The 19,621-nt window shown below is 35.5% G+C and overlaps 1 protein-coding gene across 1 annotated transcript; it reads left to right on the top strand.

The window, feature by feature from the left end:
- The first annotated feature begins 12,606 nt into the window (after positions 1-12,606).
- MUC7 (mucin 7, secreted) lies at positions 12,607-19,355 on the top strand. The gene is made up of 2 exons (XM_059159862.1): positions 12,607-12,671; positions 17,353-19,355. Exons 1-2 carry the CDS (start codon positions 12,618-12,620, stop codon positions 18,268-18,270), a joined length of 972 nt encoding a protein of 323 aa, XP_059015845.1. The 5' UTR covers positions 12,607-12,617; the 3' UTR covers positions 18,271-19,355.
- The last annotated feature ends 266 nt before the right edge of the window (positions 19,356-19,621 follow it).

Below are 19,621 nucleotides of genomic sequence, written 5' to 3'. Positions count from 1 at the left end.
ACCAGCCATGTAAGAAATATTAAAGGGGACTATGAGTGGGGAAAAAAGACCAAAAGTGACAATGACCAAAAAGGAACAGAGAAAATCTCCAGAAACAATGATAAAACAAGTAATAAAATGACAATAAATTCATACCTGTCAATAACTATTCTGAATATAAATGGACTAAATGCTCCAATTAAAAGACACAAGGTGTCAGAATGGATAAAACAAAATAAAACCCATCTACATGCTGCCTGCAAGAGATTCATTTTAGACCCAACGACATCTGTAGACTGAAAGTGAACAAATGGAGAAATACTTACCATGCAAATGGATGTCAAAAGAAAACCAGAATAGCAATACTTATATAAGTCAAACTATATTTTTTTTTTTTTTAGCTTTTGTTTTTTATTCATTTCAGAGAGAGAGAGAGAACGCGCGCACGCGCACACAAGTAACGGGGAGAGGTAGAGGGAGAAGCAAGCTCCATGCCGACAGGAAGCCCTATGCGGGACTCAATCCCAAGCCCCTAAGATCATGACCTGAACTGAAGGTAGACGTTTTAACTGACTGAGCCTCCCAGGCACCCCTAGCCAAACTAGATTTTAAACCAAAGACTGTAACCAAATATGAAGAAAGGCGCTGTATCATTATAAAAAGGTCTAGGGGCACCTGGGTGGCTCAGTGGATTAAAGCCTCTGCCTTCAGCTCTGGTCATGATCCCAGGATCCTGGGATCGAGCCCCACATCAGGCTCTCTGCTCAGGAGGGAGCCTGCTTCCTTCTCTCTCTGCCTGCCTCTCTGCCTACTTGTGATTTCTGTCAAATAAATAAATAAAATCTTTAAAAAAAAAAAAAAAAAAAGGTCTAACCAACAAGAAGATCTAACAATTATATACCTCTTTCACTGCAACTTGGGAGCACCCAAATTTATAAAACAATCAATAACAAACAAAAGGGAACTCACTGATGATAATAAAATAATAGAGGACTTTAACACCCACTTTTATCAAGGGACTAATCATCTAAGCAGAAAATCAATAAGGCATTAAAGCTTTGAATGACACACTGGACCAGACAGACTTGACAAATATATTCAGAACAGTTTATCATAAAGCAGCAGAATACACATTCTTTTCAAGTGCACATAGATCCTTCTCCAGAACAGATCACATACTAGGTCACAAATCAAGCATCAACAAGTACAAAAAGACTGAGATCATACCATGCATATTTTCTGAGCACAACACAGAAACTTGGAAGTCTACCATAAAAAAAAGAAAAAAAAATTTTAGAAAGACCACAAATTCACAGAGGTTAAAGAACATCCTACAAAAGAATGAATGGGTACACCAGGAAATTAAAGAAGAGATTAAAAAAAAAAAAAAAACACACATGGAAACAAACAAAAATGGAAACATAACAGTCCAAAACATTAAAGATGCAACAAAAGGGATCATAAAAGGGAAATTTATAGCAATACAGGCCTACCTCAAAAAGCAAGAAAACCTCAAATAAGCAACCTAATCTTTCACCTAAAGGAGCTAGAAAGAAAAACAAACAAAGCCTAAAGCAAGCAGAAGGAAAATAATAAAGACTTGAGCAGAAATAAATGGTTAAAAGAAAAAAACCTATAGAACAGACCAATAAAACCAGGAGTTGTCTCTTTGAAAAAATTAATAAAATAATAAACCACTAGTCTTACCAAAAAGAAAAGAGAAAGGACCCAAATAAATAAAACCACAAATGAGAGAGGAGATATAACAACCAACACCATAGAAATAAAAAGAAATATAAAAGAATATTATGAAAAAGCTATATATACCAACAAATTGGGCAATCTAGAATAAATGGATAAATTCCTAGAAACGTATAAACTAGGAAAACTAAAATTGGAAAAACAAAACTTGAAAAGACCCACAATTAGCAAAGAAATTGAACTGGTAATCAAAAATCTCCCAGCAAACAAAAGTGCGGGACCAGATGGCTTCACAAGTGAATTTCTTCTCAAACTATTACCAAAAAAATTGAAATGGAAGGAAAACTTCCAAACTGATTCTATGAACCAAGCATTACAATGGTTCCAAAACCAAAGAATCCACTAAAAAAGAGAACTACAAGCAAATATCTCCGATGAACATGGATGCAAAAATTCTCAACAAAATGCTAGTATATTGAAAGAATCATTCACCACAATCAAGTGGGATTTATTCCTGGGTTGCAAGGGTGGGTGGTTCAATATTCTCAAAATCAGTGAACAAGATCCATCACATGAGTAAAAGGAAGGTTAGCAACCATACAATCCTCTCAGTAGATGCAGAAAAAGCATTTCACAAAGTACAACGTCCATTCTTTGATAAAAACCCTTAACAGTAAGGATAGAGAGAGGGGGTACACCTCAACATAACAAAGGTCATACATGAAAAACCCACAGCTAATATTGGGTCAATTTAAGTTTTACTGCATAAACAACAAAATGGCTGTTCAACCGAGGTGGGGCCGCTCTGGGTAAATAGGCCCTTACAATATCATCCTCAATGGGAAAAACTGAGAGTTTTTCCTCTAAGGTCAGAAACAAGACAGGGATAGCCACGTTCACCAATGTTACTTAAAGTACTGGAAGTCCTAGCCACAGCAATCAGACAACAAAAAGAAATACAGGCATCTAAATCAGCAAGGAAGAAGTAAAACTATTTTCAGATGACATGACACTCTATATACAACATGTGAAACACTCCACCAAATGCTAGAACTGATACACAAAATCAGTAATGTCTCAGGCTACAATGTACAGAAATCTAACTCTGAATGCATTATTTCCATTCATTTAGCACAAATAAATTACATGGTTTCAGTTGGGAAAAAAAATAAATCTAATGCATTTCTACACACCAATAGTGATGCAGCAGCAGGAGAAATCAAGGTATTTTTCCCTTTTACAGCTGCAGCAAAAACCACAAAATACTTAGGAATAAACCTAAACAAAGAGGTAAAAGAAACTCTGAAAACTATAAATGACTTATGAAAGGAATTCAAAAGGACACAAAGAAACGGAAAGATGTTTCATTCTGATTAATTAGAGGAACAAATATTGTTAAATGCCTATACTGTCCAGAGCAATCTACATATATAATTCAATCCCTATCAAAACACCACCAGCATTTTCCACAGGGCTAGAACAAATAATCCTAAAAACTGTAGAGAAATATGAAAGACCCCAAATAGCCAGCGCAATCTTGAAAAAGTAAAGCAGAACTGGAGACATCACAATTCTGGACTTCAAGTTATATTACAAAGCTGTAGTCACCAAGACAGTATAGTACTAGCACAAAAACAGACATATAGATCAAGGGAACAGAACAGAAAACCCAGAAATGTACTCAAAACTCTAAGGTCAACTAATCTTCAACAAATCAGGAAAGAATATTCAATGGAATAAAAGTATCTTCAACACATGGTGTTGGGAAAAACTGGGGAGCAACATGCAAAAGAATGAATGAAACTGGACCACTTCCTTATACCATACAAAAAATAAATTCAAAATAGGTGAAAGACCTAAATGTGAGACCTGAAAACATAATGAACCTAGAAGAACATGGGCAGTAACTTCTCTGACATAAGCCATAGTGACTACATCTCTTGAGGAAAGGGAAACAAAAGCAAAAATAAACTACAAGGACTTCATCAAAATAACATGCTTCTGCACAGCAAAGGAAATAATCATCAACACTAAACGGTAACCTTCAGAAGAGGACCAGAAATTTGCATATGACATATCTGATAAAGGATTAGTATCCAAAATATATAAAGAACTTATACAACTGAACACCCAAAAAACAAATAACCCAGGTAAAACATGGGCAGCAGATATGAATAAACATTTTTCCAAAGAAGACATATAGATGGCTAACAGACATAAAAAGTTGCTCAACATCAGTCATCATCAGGAAAATGTGAATCAAAACTACAGTGAACTATCCCCCCACACTCATCAGAATGGCTAAAATCAACAACACATGAAACAAGTATTAGCAAGGATGTGGAGAAAGAGAAACCCTCTTGCACTGTTGGTGGGATTGCAAACTGGTGCAGCCACTGTGGAAAACAGTCTGGAGTTTTCTCAAAAATTTAAAAATAGAATTACCCTATTATCCAGCAATCCCACTACTAGGTATTTACCCAAAGAATACAAAATTACTAATTCAAAGGATATGTGTGCCCTGATGTATATAGAAGCATGATCTACAATAGCCAATTATAGAACTAGTTCAAGTGTCCACCAACTGATAAATGGATAAAAAATGGTATGTATGCACATACACACACACACACACACACACACACACACACATGCAATGGACTATTACTCAGTCAGAAAAAAGAATGAAATCTTGCCATTTGCAAAACACAGATAGAACCAGAGAGTATCATGCTAAGTGAAGTCAGTCAGTCAGAGAAAGACAAATACCGTATGATTTCACTCATACGTAGAATTTAAGAAAACAAATGAGCAAAGGGAAAAAGAACAAAACCAAGAGACAGACTCTGAACTATAGAGAACAAACTGATGATTACCAGAATGGAAGTGGGTGAGGGGGATGGATGAAATAGGTGATGGAAATTAAAGAGTACACTTGTTATGATGAGCACTGGGTATTAGGTGGAAGTGTTGAATCACTATATTATATACCCAAAACTAATACTGTATGTTCACTAGCTGAAATTTAAATAAAAACTTAAATAATAAATAAACTTACATTTATTTATGAATATATTATATTTATATAGAATATATATTATATTTTTACTTATAAATAAATAAATACAAGTAGACACAGATACTATGCTTAGGAATTGTTAAGACTTAATGTAGTTAAGAGTCAGTTCTCTCCAAACTGGTCTAGAGACCAAATGCCATCTCAATCAAACTCTCAATATATTTTTTTTGTAGAAATTGACAAGCTGATTCTAAAGTGTACATTAGAAGTCAAGGAATTAGAATAGTCATAACAAATGTGTAAAGTAAGAAAAAGTTGAAGTTCTTATACTTCCTAATACAAGACAATATAAATCCAATCAACACAAGGTGGTACTGCTCTTAAGACAGACATAAAGTTCAACGGAATAGAAGACACACTCCAGTAAGAATCCATATATACACAATCAACTCATCTTCTATAAAGCACTTGCCCTGAAAACTCATGACTCGTAAATCTAGGCCTTCAGACTGCATACCAGTTAAGATCTCTGTTGCTGCCTTCCTGTTGGCCTCCATTTCCAAATATTACCTATTCTCTTCTAGATTTTGTATTGCCATCCCTTAACTGTCAGGAGACTCCCCACAGACTGTAACCCCTGGTGCCAGCTGCTTAACTATTTTACATTTATTGTCTTTTGTCTTTGAATGCTGTTTTCTACCTGCTACACTGAGCTACTTCCGAGAAACCACAGCTGGCTCCACCCCCAAAAAGCCTGTCTCAGTGAATGTATTAGATCCAAACTCCTGCTCCTCATGACCACCACTCCATCAAGCCATCTAAGTGAACCATGCCTAGACATGCCCAAAAATATATTGCAACATAAATGATCTCTCAATCATGTTCTCTGAAATTGGGTTTACCATACTGGTAAAGTCCATGAAAGATATTTAAGTTGCTATCATTTAGAAAGTTCTGCCTTTAACTCTGGGCTAGTTATATTCTCCAATGAATTATACATAATTCTCTTATTCTAACACCCCTAATATAATTTAGCCTGTCACATTTTGCATCTAACAAGCACAGAGACAAGTTTCTCTTTGTAACCCTGTTATTCTGGTCTCAAGGCAATCCAGGGTAAAATGTGACTTTTCTTCATTTTCTACTTATACAGTAGTTCAAAATTCACTTTATTGGGTATAAGTGAAACAGGTTAGTTTCTTTGGCAAGTTCTGTAAAATATCTGTAATTTTGTTTTATTCGGCCTGAAAATAGCTCTTGTTTGTTTTGTAGGGCTTTTTGGTACTGTGTTTCTGCATATGTATCCCTAATTCCAACTTTGTGCCAAAGTCTCTAGCCAGCTTAAAGTATTTTCCTCACACCTGTGACAATATTCTAAGTTAATTTCACAAATTCAAGTGGGAAGAGAAATACTGAATGGGTTCCAAACTGAATACACATTTCCCCATTGGGCAGAAACAAGGATGTCATGGAAACTCTACCTGTAGAGCACTGTAAGTCTCTTTCCTTGTTGCAGTAATTCTGGAATGCGGTTGCCTGGGTGGCTCAGTTGGTTAAGCCGCTGCCATGGACTCAGGTCATGATCTCAGGGCCCTGGCATCCAGTCCCACATCCAGTTTCCTGACACATCTGGTTCCCTGTCCCTTCCTCTTCCTCTGCCACTCACTCTGCTTGTGGTCCCTCACTCTCTCTGTGTCAAATAAATAAATAAATTTTTAAAATAATAATAATTCTGGAATGCTTGCATCTAACAGTTTCACAGTAAATAGCAGCTAACATGTATTAGGCATTTCTTTCAAGTTGAATACTGCTGAGCAAGTAATATGCATTATCCCATTTAATATTCACAAAAATCCCAGAAGCAAATCCCACAATCACATACTTACAACATTAATGAAGAAACTAAATCTCAGAAGAACTGATTAACTTACATAAAGTCACGTAGCTAGTAAGTCAGATGGCAGAGCCCAGACAATTGTATATATAGCCCAACAGTATATGGCTCTGCAGAAATACATCAACTTTTCCAGAAAATATTCCTGGTTCATTTTTTTTTTCTTCAAAGGACTTTTAAAACTAGGCAAACCCAAACATTACATGGTGATATTAATTTCCTTTTTAAAGTTCCTCTAGGTAAAGCAGAGATAAGCAAACTTTTTCTGTAAAAGAGCCAGATGGTAAATGTTTTAGGTTCTGTAAATATTTTCTGCTGTTTGTTTTTACAGTCCTTTAAAAATGCAAAAATCTGTTTTCATTTGCTGGTACAAAACCAAGCCACAGGACATATAAGGCTTGAATGCTCTGGTTTACTAAATCCTGCTCTAGTAGCAACCTGCTTATCATTTTCACTAAACCATTATCACTAAATGATAATACATATTTCATTCTATAATTTTTTCATAGACTTATTTAGACCTCTGCTTATTATTCATTCTCTTAGAACATAATTCCTTCCTGGGACATCTTATGATTTACCTTATTATCCATCTTATCATGACTACAGGAAAACCTTCAAAATCACTACAAATTTGCCTTTGCAGTATCTTTCCTTTTTGAATGTGTTCAGCTAATCACAAAAAAAGATTTCTGCACATTCAAAGCTCTTCTTTTGCTTCCTTTCCTATTGTTAAAAAATTAAAGAAATATTATGGATTTCCAGTATTTCCATGCAACCTGCCCACTGACCATTACTTTAACGAACTGTCTCCATTTTGCTTTGTTTTTGTTTTCATTGGAAAGCAGTTCAGAGAGTCTCTCTTTCATGTTTACCTAATCTGTCTTTTATATCAGGAAGAATTTAAACACAATCTTTTTCTCAGCAACTGCTTAAACAAAGGATGATTCAAGAATGTATTAGAAAAGTCATTTCTTCCTCAACTATTGTTTTATTACATATCTGTATTAAAATGGTATGTTAATTAATACAAATGTTGCTAATCTACTTCACAACTGAATCTGAGAAATTTTCTTATGGGGAGGCCTAATCATGGAGGGATGCCAAGAATCACCTTCTCCATTTTTGCTATAAAATGCCCACTGACCTGCTCTCCACTACAGAATGACATGTTTCCTTTCCTGCACTTTAAGTCCAAGACGTTCTTATCCTGTACCTCTGTCTTCTATTCCAATACAAAATGCCATATTTCAAGCAGACTTAACATCTCAGAAGCAGGCAAGGCAATTTAAAAAAATAACTGTAATTTCTCTCAATGAGAAGAGTCTTAGTGGAATGATTTAGCTTAGGTTTTGCTGAATCCAAACAAAAAAGAAATAATCAAAATGAAATCCTGGAATCAATAAAATACTGAAAAAAATATCTCCAGGGTCAGTTTTAGAAAACTGAATCCAGAAGTACATACCTGATACAAAAGGTATAGCCAAGACAAAGACAAACTGACAAGCTAATTTAAGTGGGAGAAATGGAAAATACCAAATGAGGTTAACTGGAAAGTTACCTAACCTTCCTGTAACAGACATAGAGAAAGCAGTATTAAGAAGATTTAAATGTCACCATTATCCATTGTTGGTCCATTGGCTCTGTAATGTTAAGTAAAATGAGTGCCCCACGAATTTCCAGAATACTATACCTGCTTCTAATATTTCCAATAATTGTTCTAGAACACTGACAGTTACGAAGTATATAGAATTACTTTGAAAACAAAAAGGACATATGAAAGATATTAGGAATCATAATATAGATAAAATAGATCATAGTAGGAAATCAGAAACTGAAGAGGATGTAAATAATGCTTTCTTTTTGTCTTGCATATATAGACATAGATTACAGAGTCCCTGCCAAGACTAGACCAAACTGAGACATTGCTCCCTACCACTTTACCAGGCCAATCTTCCATGGTGTCATTAACAAGTTCACTTGCTTTTTATTTCCGATTATTTCTGTAAACTTGGAAGTGGATTCTACAGTCCCTTCCATCCTAAAAACTTCCTCAAAACTCTAAAAGGAAGTCAACTCTCAACTTTAGTAAAAACAGAAAATATATTTCAAACTACAAAAACAAATCCCAAGGTAACACTGATATTGGAAAAGCATAATTATCCAGTGCTGTTTACTTTTCTTTTTTAATAAATGATGGGTATAATTTATTCTTTGATTGTTCTTACAGTATGGGAGCTGTCTTAATCCACTGATTGAAATAACTGAAGTTCTCCATATCCTAATTATGTCTGCAAAGTGTTACAAAGCATAAAATAACCTGGAAAAATCAATAGAGTTGGCTTAAGGGAAGAAAGAAGGTTGGTAAAACCCTTGTACTGTGAATTCTACTTTAATGGATTTTTCTATTAACTAACATATGATCCTGAGACTCTTTTTTTTTCCTGACTATGAAACATTTTAGTGCAGAGGTAAGAGTGTAACGAGGAGTAGAATTTCTGCTACAGTTTTGCTCTCCAGAAGAGCAGAACTCAATGGCCAGTAGGCTGTAAGGTTACCAGTTGTGCCCCATGTCACAATACCCAGTGCTAATTTAAAATATGCCATAATGCTGATTTATAGCCTAGATGTTGGTAATTTCCATAAATTATTTCTAAGAATTATATCATTGATACATATAACTGCTATGGTATGATTATGAGTTCCTAAAATGTCCAGGGGGCTCCCATACTGTAAGAACAATCAAAGAATAAATTATACCCATTATTTATTAAAAAAGAAAAGTAAACAGCACTGGATAATTATGCTTTTCCAATATTTAAAGAAAACTAAATTTTCAGGTGTGTATCAAGGCTGGAAATAAACATTTCTGGAAATCCATCAATTTTTCAGGTCACTATAAATCATCATTTAAATGAGTAAGAAGTTAAGGTAGGTTGAAAATTGTTCTAATGAAGCTATAGACTCGAAAAACCCTGTTTCACATCAATAAAAATTCTATTCCACAGTCAATCTTGACTGCAACAAGCATACAGTAAATACATTAACACTGGTTAATAGCAAGAAGGAGGGTAAGAAACTGATATTATAATCTATATCCACTACTCAATGCCATGTCAAAAGCTACCACTTCCCACCAATGGCAATTCAACAGCTGAGGGTTCACAATTTTAAAACACTATGTGAGAACTTTTAAATTATCTAATGTTTTTCTCATAACAATTTTGTAAGATAGATGTCACTCCTATTTTGTAGATAGGAAAATGAGGTTTAAAGAAATTAGATAATCTGCAAAATACTGTATTTTTATTATGCGGAAAAGCAAGGAATCAATTCAGGAAATTTACTTCTGAACCTGCCCTTACCCTGGGATCAGTTATGGGAAAAAAAAAACAAAAAACAAACAAACAAACAAACAAACAAAAAACTGATTACCTAGAAGTGCAAACATAGCTTCAAAATTGTATTCTAGTTTGATGATTTTATATAGTAGAAGTATCTAACTCTGAAATCTTTATAAAAATGGTTCCTAAAGTTCTTTCTAAAAGTATGTACTTAAAAGACAACTGGTCTAATCATTCAAGAGATCATATCATGGGAGAAAAGAGAGGAGAATGTTTTAGAATAAAAGAAATTACAGATAAAAGAAGTAAATGTAGCATAGTCTTTATCTGAGTACTGGTTAGAACAAAACAACTAAAAATACTTTCGGCAAAATTCAAGAAATTCACATATGGACTGAGTCTTAGGTTATTTGTGAATTATCAAAGTTGTTAGATGTTATGGTTGTTGTGTTATAAGAGAAAGGTTTTTCTGGAGTTAACTATTTAAAGAAATATTATTAATGAAATATTTATAGAGATTAGCTCTCATGGGTTCTGTAATTTACCTGAAAATTATAGTCAGTTACAGTAGAACAATCAATTTAGCATCTATAGCAAAAGGTTAAAAACAGAATTCTAAAGAAGTGGTGTATGGTTGTACATTTTACTACTGTCCTCACTTTCCTGAATATTTGAAGTTTTCTCAAAATAAAAAGACAAAATTTCAAAACTGCTCACATGAAAGAAGTCAATGTTTATCTTTCAGCTCTGAAACAATTGTTCTTTACCGGTATTTAGCATCTTGCTATTCTCTCTAATCCTCTGACCTTAGCTAAATCATACTTTTTGACAGAGGGAAAGGGGTGCTCCATTACATGAAACTGTCAGAAGGCACTCAGCTTACTTTGAGAAGCCAACAGGAAAATGTGTAAGAGCTGTTCCTGCTGGAAAGACCTGGGCCAAAGCTGTCCAAGTCTTCTTAAGTGTCATCATTCAGTATCGTAATTCTCATCAATCAAGTAAATTATTCACTGAGCTCTTATTGTTACCATATTGATCAGGAAGAACTGATACACAAAGGACTGCTGTTAACCCCGCAAATTACAACTATCCTCTCTTTGTCTCTGAAATCAAATTCCTTGACAGAAGTGACCTTATCTCAAATCCAATAAATTTCCTATTTCAAAAAAAACTCAATTGAAGAGCTATAAAACCTGAAAATTCTCTTGTGCTTTCTCCTCCTTTGCTTCCAGTTGCCATCCTAAAAAGATCAGCTGAAGGCCACCAGTTGGATCGAACATCCTAAGAAGAAAGACTCACACCAGGCCAGGTATATGAATATTTTAGATATATCGGGGACCAACATATCAAGCAGCTTTCAGGTTATATGCATATATTGACTAATGGCACCAGGTGCTGTAATAGTTATTCTCTTCTTGTGAACTGCTAAACTATGTGATAACAGACTCAACTCATATGTTATCAGAAGAAAATATAATCAGTGAATATTTTTTTAATCTTGAAAAGAAACTGACAGGATATTACGAATCTGTTATGTAATATTAACATTCCTTTCTCTAACTGGGCCAGATGGTTTTCTTCTTGGTATACTGGTACTATAGTAATTACCACCACTAAGCCTTTATCATGGACCACTGTGCCCAGGACAATCTGTAATATATATTATTCCAGTCAATCTTCAGTACGACCTTAAAATGCAGGTTTGCAACTCACTCAAAGTCACGTAGTAAGTGGCAGAGCTGCGATTTCAACCAAGAATGACTGACTGTGACACCAGTGTGATAAATGGTAGGGCTCTATTGTGAGATGTGTCTGATCTGACAGGACACTACATTGATGTGTGCACACAAATTTACTTGCCGTAACAGTATGCATTCTAAATAATGATTTTACCTCTGTTTTCTGAAATCAAACTGATATGTACATATGGTATACAGGATCAAAATAAGAAAAATAGAAGGCCATGTCCTTCCCTTACTCTCCCCTCCTATAGCCTAAAGCCAAGAATAGTTATTTTTGGAAGCATTTTAATTGATTAAATCTGTACTCTGTATGGACTGTGATGATATAAAAATGAGTAAAACATAATTCCACCCTTTAGAATGGGTATAAAATAGCAAAATCTTCAGTGGAAGGTAGTTTGGGAAAGAGTCCCTTTGGTATGGTCCTTGGTCCCCAGTATCAGCCTTGTAACACAGAGATAAGGAACACTTTTCTTGCTTAAAAGAACATCATAGAACATTTACAAGATCATGAACATTTGCTGCTCAATAAATATCAAATAATTTGTAAAATGGTTCTTTAAACAGGGAAGTTTCTAGAATTAGAATTGAAATAGGAAGGAAAATATTTCTTTCTCCTGTTAAACTTCCTAAGATCCTGCCCTTCCCAGGCAATCTTCACTATCAGGGAAAAATGTCCGTACTACAAACTAGTCATAACAGTAATTCTTGACTCTCCTCCATTGCTTTCTCTTAAAGAATTTGTTTTAGTTTGAAGTAATTTTGCCTTACCACTATGGAGTGAAAAATATACACATAATTGTCAGAAACCACTGCCGTCTTTTAAACTGTACTTTCTAACAAAGCTAAGTCATTAATCAAAATGCATCCCACCTCTCACAATATCGTAACTAACAGTGAGCAACTTTTCTGCTTTTCCCAAGAATCAACAGAAAAAGATGAAGCCTCTGACACTGCTGGTGTGCATCTGCACACTGAGTGCTTACTTCTCAGTAAGTATCCACCCAAATAACTGTTATTCTTACGCATCAATAACATTTAGTATATATACTTGAGACTTGAAAAGTATGTGCAATTCCTATTTCCAAGACACTTAATATATTCTGTTTTCTGTGAAACATAAGAAAACAGCTAATTAAAGCACAAGGAAACGATTCATTCCATTCATGTTAATATTTCCACAGCACTCACTTCACCATGGGTGTGATGAGATAAGACAGAAATGCAAAAAATGGATCACATAAGGCCTCACTGGTGTAGAACATGGATTTCATTTTCAGTATATCCGGAAGCCTCAGGATGACTGTTGATCAGAAGAACTGATACACACAGGGGAAGGACACACAGGGGAACTAATACTTCCCACGGGGGAAGGACTGGACCCTGGGTCCTGGGGAGAAAACAAATTTCAGGTTACAAAAACTAAGAGAAACCAGGCAAGAAGCTAAGGCAGTGGTCCAGATAAAAGATGACAGTATCTTGCACTAAATATGAGCAATTAAAACAAAATATTAGGGTGGACTTAAGATGTAGTTTGGTGATTAAATCTACCATAACTTATGCTGCTTAGGTGTATAGTGAAAAAGGGAATGAACTTTAGAGTTCTGCTTTAGGTAAGTTAAATGTGAAATGGCTCTTAGACTTCTACAACTAGATGTCAAGAGACAAGTGAAGTTCAAAAAGAACTTTTTGAACTGAAGTTCAAAAAGAAGTTTAAGAGTGAAGTTTATATTTTAAAGCTACCAAAGCCATGGAACCTTATAGGATCACCTGGAGAAAAAAGGTAGGTAGTTTGGATATGGATAGGGAAAATGAAGGAAGCACAAAAGGGGACAGGAAAGTCCAGTTTCCAAAACCAGGAAAAGATTACAAAAATGGACCCTACCTTTAAAATACTTAGGATCTGGGGCGCCTGGGTGGCTCAGTTGGTTGGACGACTGCCTTCGGCTCAGGTCATGATCCTGGAGTCCCGGGATCGAGTCCCATATCAGGCTCCCAGCTCCATGGGGAGTCTGCTTCTCCCTCTGACCTCCTCGCTCATGTTCTCTCTCACTGTCTCTCTCTCAAATAAATAAATAAAATCTTTAAAATAAAATAAGATAAAATAAAATACTTAGGGTCTGAGACACCTGGGTGGCTCAGTCCTTAAGCATCTGCCTTCAGCTCAGGTCATGATCCCAGGGTCCTGGGACTGAGACCAGCAGCGCACTTCCTGCTCAGTGGGGAGTTTGTTCTCCCTCTTCCTCTGCTGCTCTCCCTCCCTCTGCCCCTCTCCCACTCATGTGCTCTCTGTCTCAAATAAATAAATAGGATTAAAAAAAAAAAAAAACCTTTCAGGGTCTACTGGGGAGGTAAAATTAAAATCAGCAGTGACTCAAGAGGATACATGATATAATAAAGAACCATATTTATATCTAAGCCTATATACCTATATGTACATGTTCACTTTTATTTTGACAAATTTGAAGGGAGGGTTAAGAAGTGACATGTAGATTTATTAAGTGAGACTGAATAGCTTCAGAATACTATGACTATAAAAAATAGAGAAGGCAGGAGAACTGCTAAAGTAGACAGAATTACTCTTGGGTAATCTCCTATTCCCTACTTACCACATAATATCCATACCCCCACCAAAATATCTATCTATCTATCTATCTATCTATCTATCTTGGGCTTTGCCCAGACCCTAGCACTGACTTCCATGGTTATAGCAAAAAGTGCACTCTAATGGTGCTCAGAAAATGTCGGCTTATGCTCATCATCTGAACATCCAGATAAATCTTGAACTATAATTTATCTACAGGGCCCCAACAGGGAAAAAGTAGTAACAGTAAATGCCTCACAAAGCTGCTGAAGAAAAATAAGCACCATGTGTATTTATAAACTATAAAACTGAGTACAGATGTAAAAATCATGACTATAAAATTGTTATATATTTATAACATAAATATATAATTTAGGAGACTAAATTGTTATAAATTTTATAATTGTTATAAATTATCATAAATATTCTCCTAAAATTGTTATATATTCTCCTAAAATCTCCTAAAATTCCCCTAAAATTGTTATATATTCTCCTAAAATTTAATCTCCTTGGGATTCAGTTCTTTCATCTTTATAATGAGGATAATAATAGTACTGACCGTCTGGTGTTGCTAAGGAATTAAGAAAATGTGTATTTGTAAACCACTTAAAATAGGGCCTGACACAAAGTAAGTGCACAAAAAAGTATAAGGACTTTTTTACAAAGATAAATGACAGATGTGAACAAGCAAATGAGGATATATTAAATATGCTCTTCCTGGCTTACCTATATTTATTATAACTACTTCCATCCTTCAATCTAAACTCAAACTCTCAGAGGCATTTCCAACACCACCCACTCTCAAACTTCCTTAATCCCAATTCTAATCAAAAAGTTCTGTCAGAGCTATCCATAACTGCCAATCATAATTATTAGCCAATATATTTTAAGTAAACTAGTCAAACTGGCCATTTAATACATGTTGTCTGCTAAGCTAACTTTAAAGCTAGTAAGATTTTAATTAATTTGTCTTCATCAAGAGATCACAGATATATTTTGGTCATCTAAATTAAAAGAGCTGACACTTTTTCACATAACAAACACTTATAAATGTTAAGATTTTATTTGATGAGAAATTTAGCTTTTTTATTATCAATTCTATGAATTTGTTCATTCAGCAAATATCTAGTGGGTGCCTATTATGAGCCAGACATAATTTTAGGTATTGGGCATACAGAGATTAACAAAACAAAACCCCCACCCTCATGAAGCTAATCATCTGATTAAGGGAATGAACAGGAGTTAATTATTGGAAATAGTTTGAAAGCAAAGAAGTCATAGAGTTAGACTTCGGATCTGCAATTTAATTTAATCTGAATCACTTCAGGAATGAGTACACTGAGATCTAGTGAAATTAGGTGATTTGCCAAAAGTCACTCAGTATTAATCTGGAATTCTATGCCCACTTATAAGACAGCTTTGCAAAAATACCAGTTATGTGGATCATAAGCCAATATTTTAATACATGAACATTCACAGTTATGAACTGAAATGTCCTGGATAATGTAATTTTTTTAAAAGATTATTCTTTCCAAAGTTATTTTTAAGGCTATGTATATTAGTCTCTGAGGAAGTTATCTTAGCTGGACAACTGCCAGTCTCTCAAAGGTTGTCACCTTTGCCTATGCCAAGCCTTAGTGGGGGACTGGAATGATTTATCTATTAGGTGGTCTCAAAAGGGTTTATATGGAAGTTATCAGAAGGTAAAAAATAACCCATACTTGCTTGGAACTCTGAGTGTGCCCCCTTATCCTTATGTTATATTTCTTTTCTCTAATTTAAATTAATGTAACTGATCATTTAAAATTCAGTATGAGATGAAATGCAGGAAAAAAGAATATAGATAAATTACAGTATATTTAGAGACAAGATATTGAAACAGTTATGGTACTCTAAGTCAAATAATGTCAAGAAGTAAGAATGCTAATGTTGCAGAATATAAAACCCAAATGACATGGTAAATATTTTCAAATTTTGAACATCGCCAGGATCTTCTATGTGCTGCCAAAATACAAAATTTGGACCAAGAATGAATACCTAAAAAAAACAAATCTCAGTTCTGTTAAGAATGGACCCCACCCCCCCAGAAAAAAAAAATCCATTTAGTATCAAGAAGAACTATGAGGCAACCTGTGAGATAGGTAGAGAATACCTGATTAGTATAAGTTGCCAAGGATAGGCCAGAAAGCCATTCAGGCGTACTGGAAAAAAAAGATCAAGTATTTGTTGGGGAAATGGAGTAAATCAGTGCTATTTTCAGATGTGAGTATCTTTGAGAAATCATGAAAGCTATAGGTCTCCTCCAGACAAAATGCATAAACATGCAATATTTTCCTATAATATCATAGGATTGATACATCTGTTTCTGTAATTATAATTTTTATAACGATACAATTAAAAGGTAGTGGCCAGGATACCTGGCTGGCTCAGTTGGTAAAGCTTGTGACTCAGGAACTTGGGGTTCTGAGTTCAAGCCCCAAGTTGGGTGTAGAGCCTATTTTAAATAAATAAACTAAATACGAATAACCAAAGTTCTTTTTCCAATTTAAAAAAGCTAAAAACTAAATTTTCTTCAATGTGGAGGATATAAAGGTGAAGTAGGGTATTTGATAAGTTGTTTGTTTAGGATTTTGTTGTTTTCCTTTTTTTTGATGATGGCGATGTGAAAGGTGTGATTCAGAAAAGACTCCTTGATCTCAGCTGAATGTCTCTGACAGAAGTTTCATGAGTCTAGAGTGCAGCAAACAGGGTACCCTTTTTGCTCAGTCCTCAGGCAGTAACCTGATCGTTTTCTACAGTGGAAGAAGAGAGAAACTATAAACACAAAGAGCAGATCTGGTTAATCCTCCAAGCTTGAACCCACAGGAATACATCCACTGTAGCTAGCTCAGAAATAAATGCTTAACAAAATGAAACTCTTCAATAGCAATTTGCTCTTGAGATTTGGCAAAATTAGAATAATCAATCAACCCACTGCAATCCGAGTTCCATTCCCAAAACTCCACAAATACTGCCCACCCAACATTCCACAAGAATCTCCTAGTTGATAATGGATGTTTTCAGCTCTTGCATTTTCTTTCTTTCCACAGCTCAGTGAAGGTCAAAAGCAGCCATGGAAAATACATCACAAAAAGAATGATGTCCAACAACTTACATTAGACCGCCAACTACTACTGCATTCAAAATTTCCACCTAACTGGAATATATTAATTAAAAGGCATTTAATTTCTGTTCCATACAAATTCCCAAAGCCTTTATATACAAAAAGGAGAAAGCCAAAGCCAAAACGTCCCCCGCCATTTAAGTGTCCAGTGAAAAGTAGCAGTGTGGACAGTAACACCTCAGCGGCTACCACCTCAGCGGCTAACACTCAAACCACATCTTTCAGTCCCACATCTCCAGGTATGACTCCACTTATTGCTACAACCACATCGGTAGGACAAGCTAACACGAGCTCCCCTGCAGCTACCCCATCACCACAACCTTCCCCAGCTTTGCCAGACACCACAGCTGCCCCCCCTACATCTTCCCTACCTACATCAGCACCAGAACCTTCCTCAACTCCACTGGAAACCACAGCTGCCCCCCCTACATCTTCCCTACCTACATCAGCACCAGAACCTTCCTCAACTCCACTGGGCACCACAGCTGCCCCCCCTACATCTTCCCTACCTACATCAGCACCAGAACCTTCCTCAACTCCACTGGGCACCACAGCTGCCCCCCCTACATCTTCCCTACCTACACCAGCACCAGAACCTTCCTCAACTCCACTGGGCACCACAGCTGCCCAAGATACCACACCTAATCCTTCCCCAACCAGTTCTACACCTGAAATTAACCAAACTACAGCTGCACCCACAATCGAAATTACCACTCCGGCCACTACTCAAAATACTACTGTTGAACAAACAACCTCACCTTCCATCCCAAATGCAAATTCTCAATTCTGGCAATATCTTTATGAGATACTAAAGTACATTTCTGGTGTTCCACCAAAGAAATAGTACATGGTACATTATGAAGCGTTCTGTTGTCAGATATGATTTATGAGTGCAGAACTACCACCTTTACTTTTACCACCAATCTCAAAGTGAAATTACAATATTCCTCAAATTTAAAGCACTATCACTACTCTTTGAATCGATTTACCTCACATGACTTATTAACGTGAAAAACCACCTCTATCCCACAAAACAGGTGCATAACCATAATTTAAGATCACTTTGTGGAACCTACAGAGATAGCCCACTGAGGGGAGGGAAGATAATAGCTAAACAGCAAAAATTATATGGATTGAGAACTATTTATTTTTCCCTAAATGTTGCAAACCTTAAGGTCACTACTCTGTACCTGAAGTGAGAACCCACCTGAATTGTCTAATCCCACAAATATAAAGGGATAAAATTAGGTCTCTCAAGTAAACAAAAACATGTAAATCTAGATAGACCTATCATGGTGTTACTAGAGACAAAGTCCTTTAAACAATCATCTTAAAACTTGAAATCCAATTCTATTCCACAAATTGTGAACCAAGGAGGAGGAAAGTTGATGTGAAGTGAAGATCTGAAGTGAGCGAACACAAAATCTGGCAGCCAAACACAAATCAGGTCTCTGGCACTACATATCTGAGAGCATATAATTGTTTAGGCTTTGTGGTTGATATTTATTGTATTTGTAAGTTAATCTGGATCCAATGTACTTCATTCTAGCCTCTGTAAATCACAAGAAGACTTTTTGTGTATGTTCACATAGCTGTTGTCATATTTTTGTATGAATTCAATTAATATTATCTTACTAATTCAATTAATTCACATTAATTTAATGTATTCAGCAGAATATTTTCTAAAACTTTTAACCATCTATTTAAATGTGTTTTAAAGCAAACCAAACTACTGCCCTGATGTCACATGTGCAAAATTGTCTCTGAAATTAAACCCTGACTTTAGTCAACATAAGAATAAAAACTACCTACTTGGTATAGAGAGATAATGTTAATTTGGAATGTAGAGGTATCTTTACTTTGTGTTACTACTACTGAGAACTCTGATGATTTTATTCAGATTTTTTGTCAACTAATAAAGACTTCAAATGGCAATCTATTTTCATTGTGCATATCTGGAAAACCCTTACCACTGAAGATTCCGAGAAGGGTGAAAATAAACATCTGCATTCTTGTCAACCCTGCCACCAATTAGCCAATGACCTGGGTAGGATACTCAGTATCTCTGAACACTGGGGTTTTTTTTAATCTTTTAAACAAAGTGACTGATTTACTTAGATTAATTTAATCTTTACTTAAGTCTTAACTTAAAAATACATTCCAATCCAAATGCCGTTTGCCTGATGCTTCCTAGA

The sequence above is a fragment of the Mustela lutreola genome, chromosome 1 (genome assembly GCF_030435805.1).
Source record: "Mustela lutreola isolate mMusLut2 chromosome 1, mMusLut2.pri, whole genome shotgun sequence".
Lineage (NCBI taxonomy): Eukaryota > Metazoa > Chordata > Mammalia > Carnivora > Mustelidae > Mustela > Mustela lutreola.
The sequence above is the reverse complement of the archived record's forward strand: the minus strand, read 5'-3'. Positions and strand labels throughout refer to the sequence as shown.

Coding starts and splice junctions, on each gene's coding strand:
- MUC7 (XM_059159862.1), top strand. CDS start 12,618: ATGAAGCCTCTGACACTGCTGGTGTGCATCTGCACACTGAGTGCTTAC. Junction 12,672..17,352: donor CACTGAGTGCTTACTTCTCA/GTAAGTATCCAC, acceptor TTCTTTCCACAG/CTCAGTGAAGGTCAAAAGCA.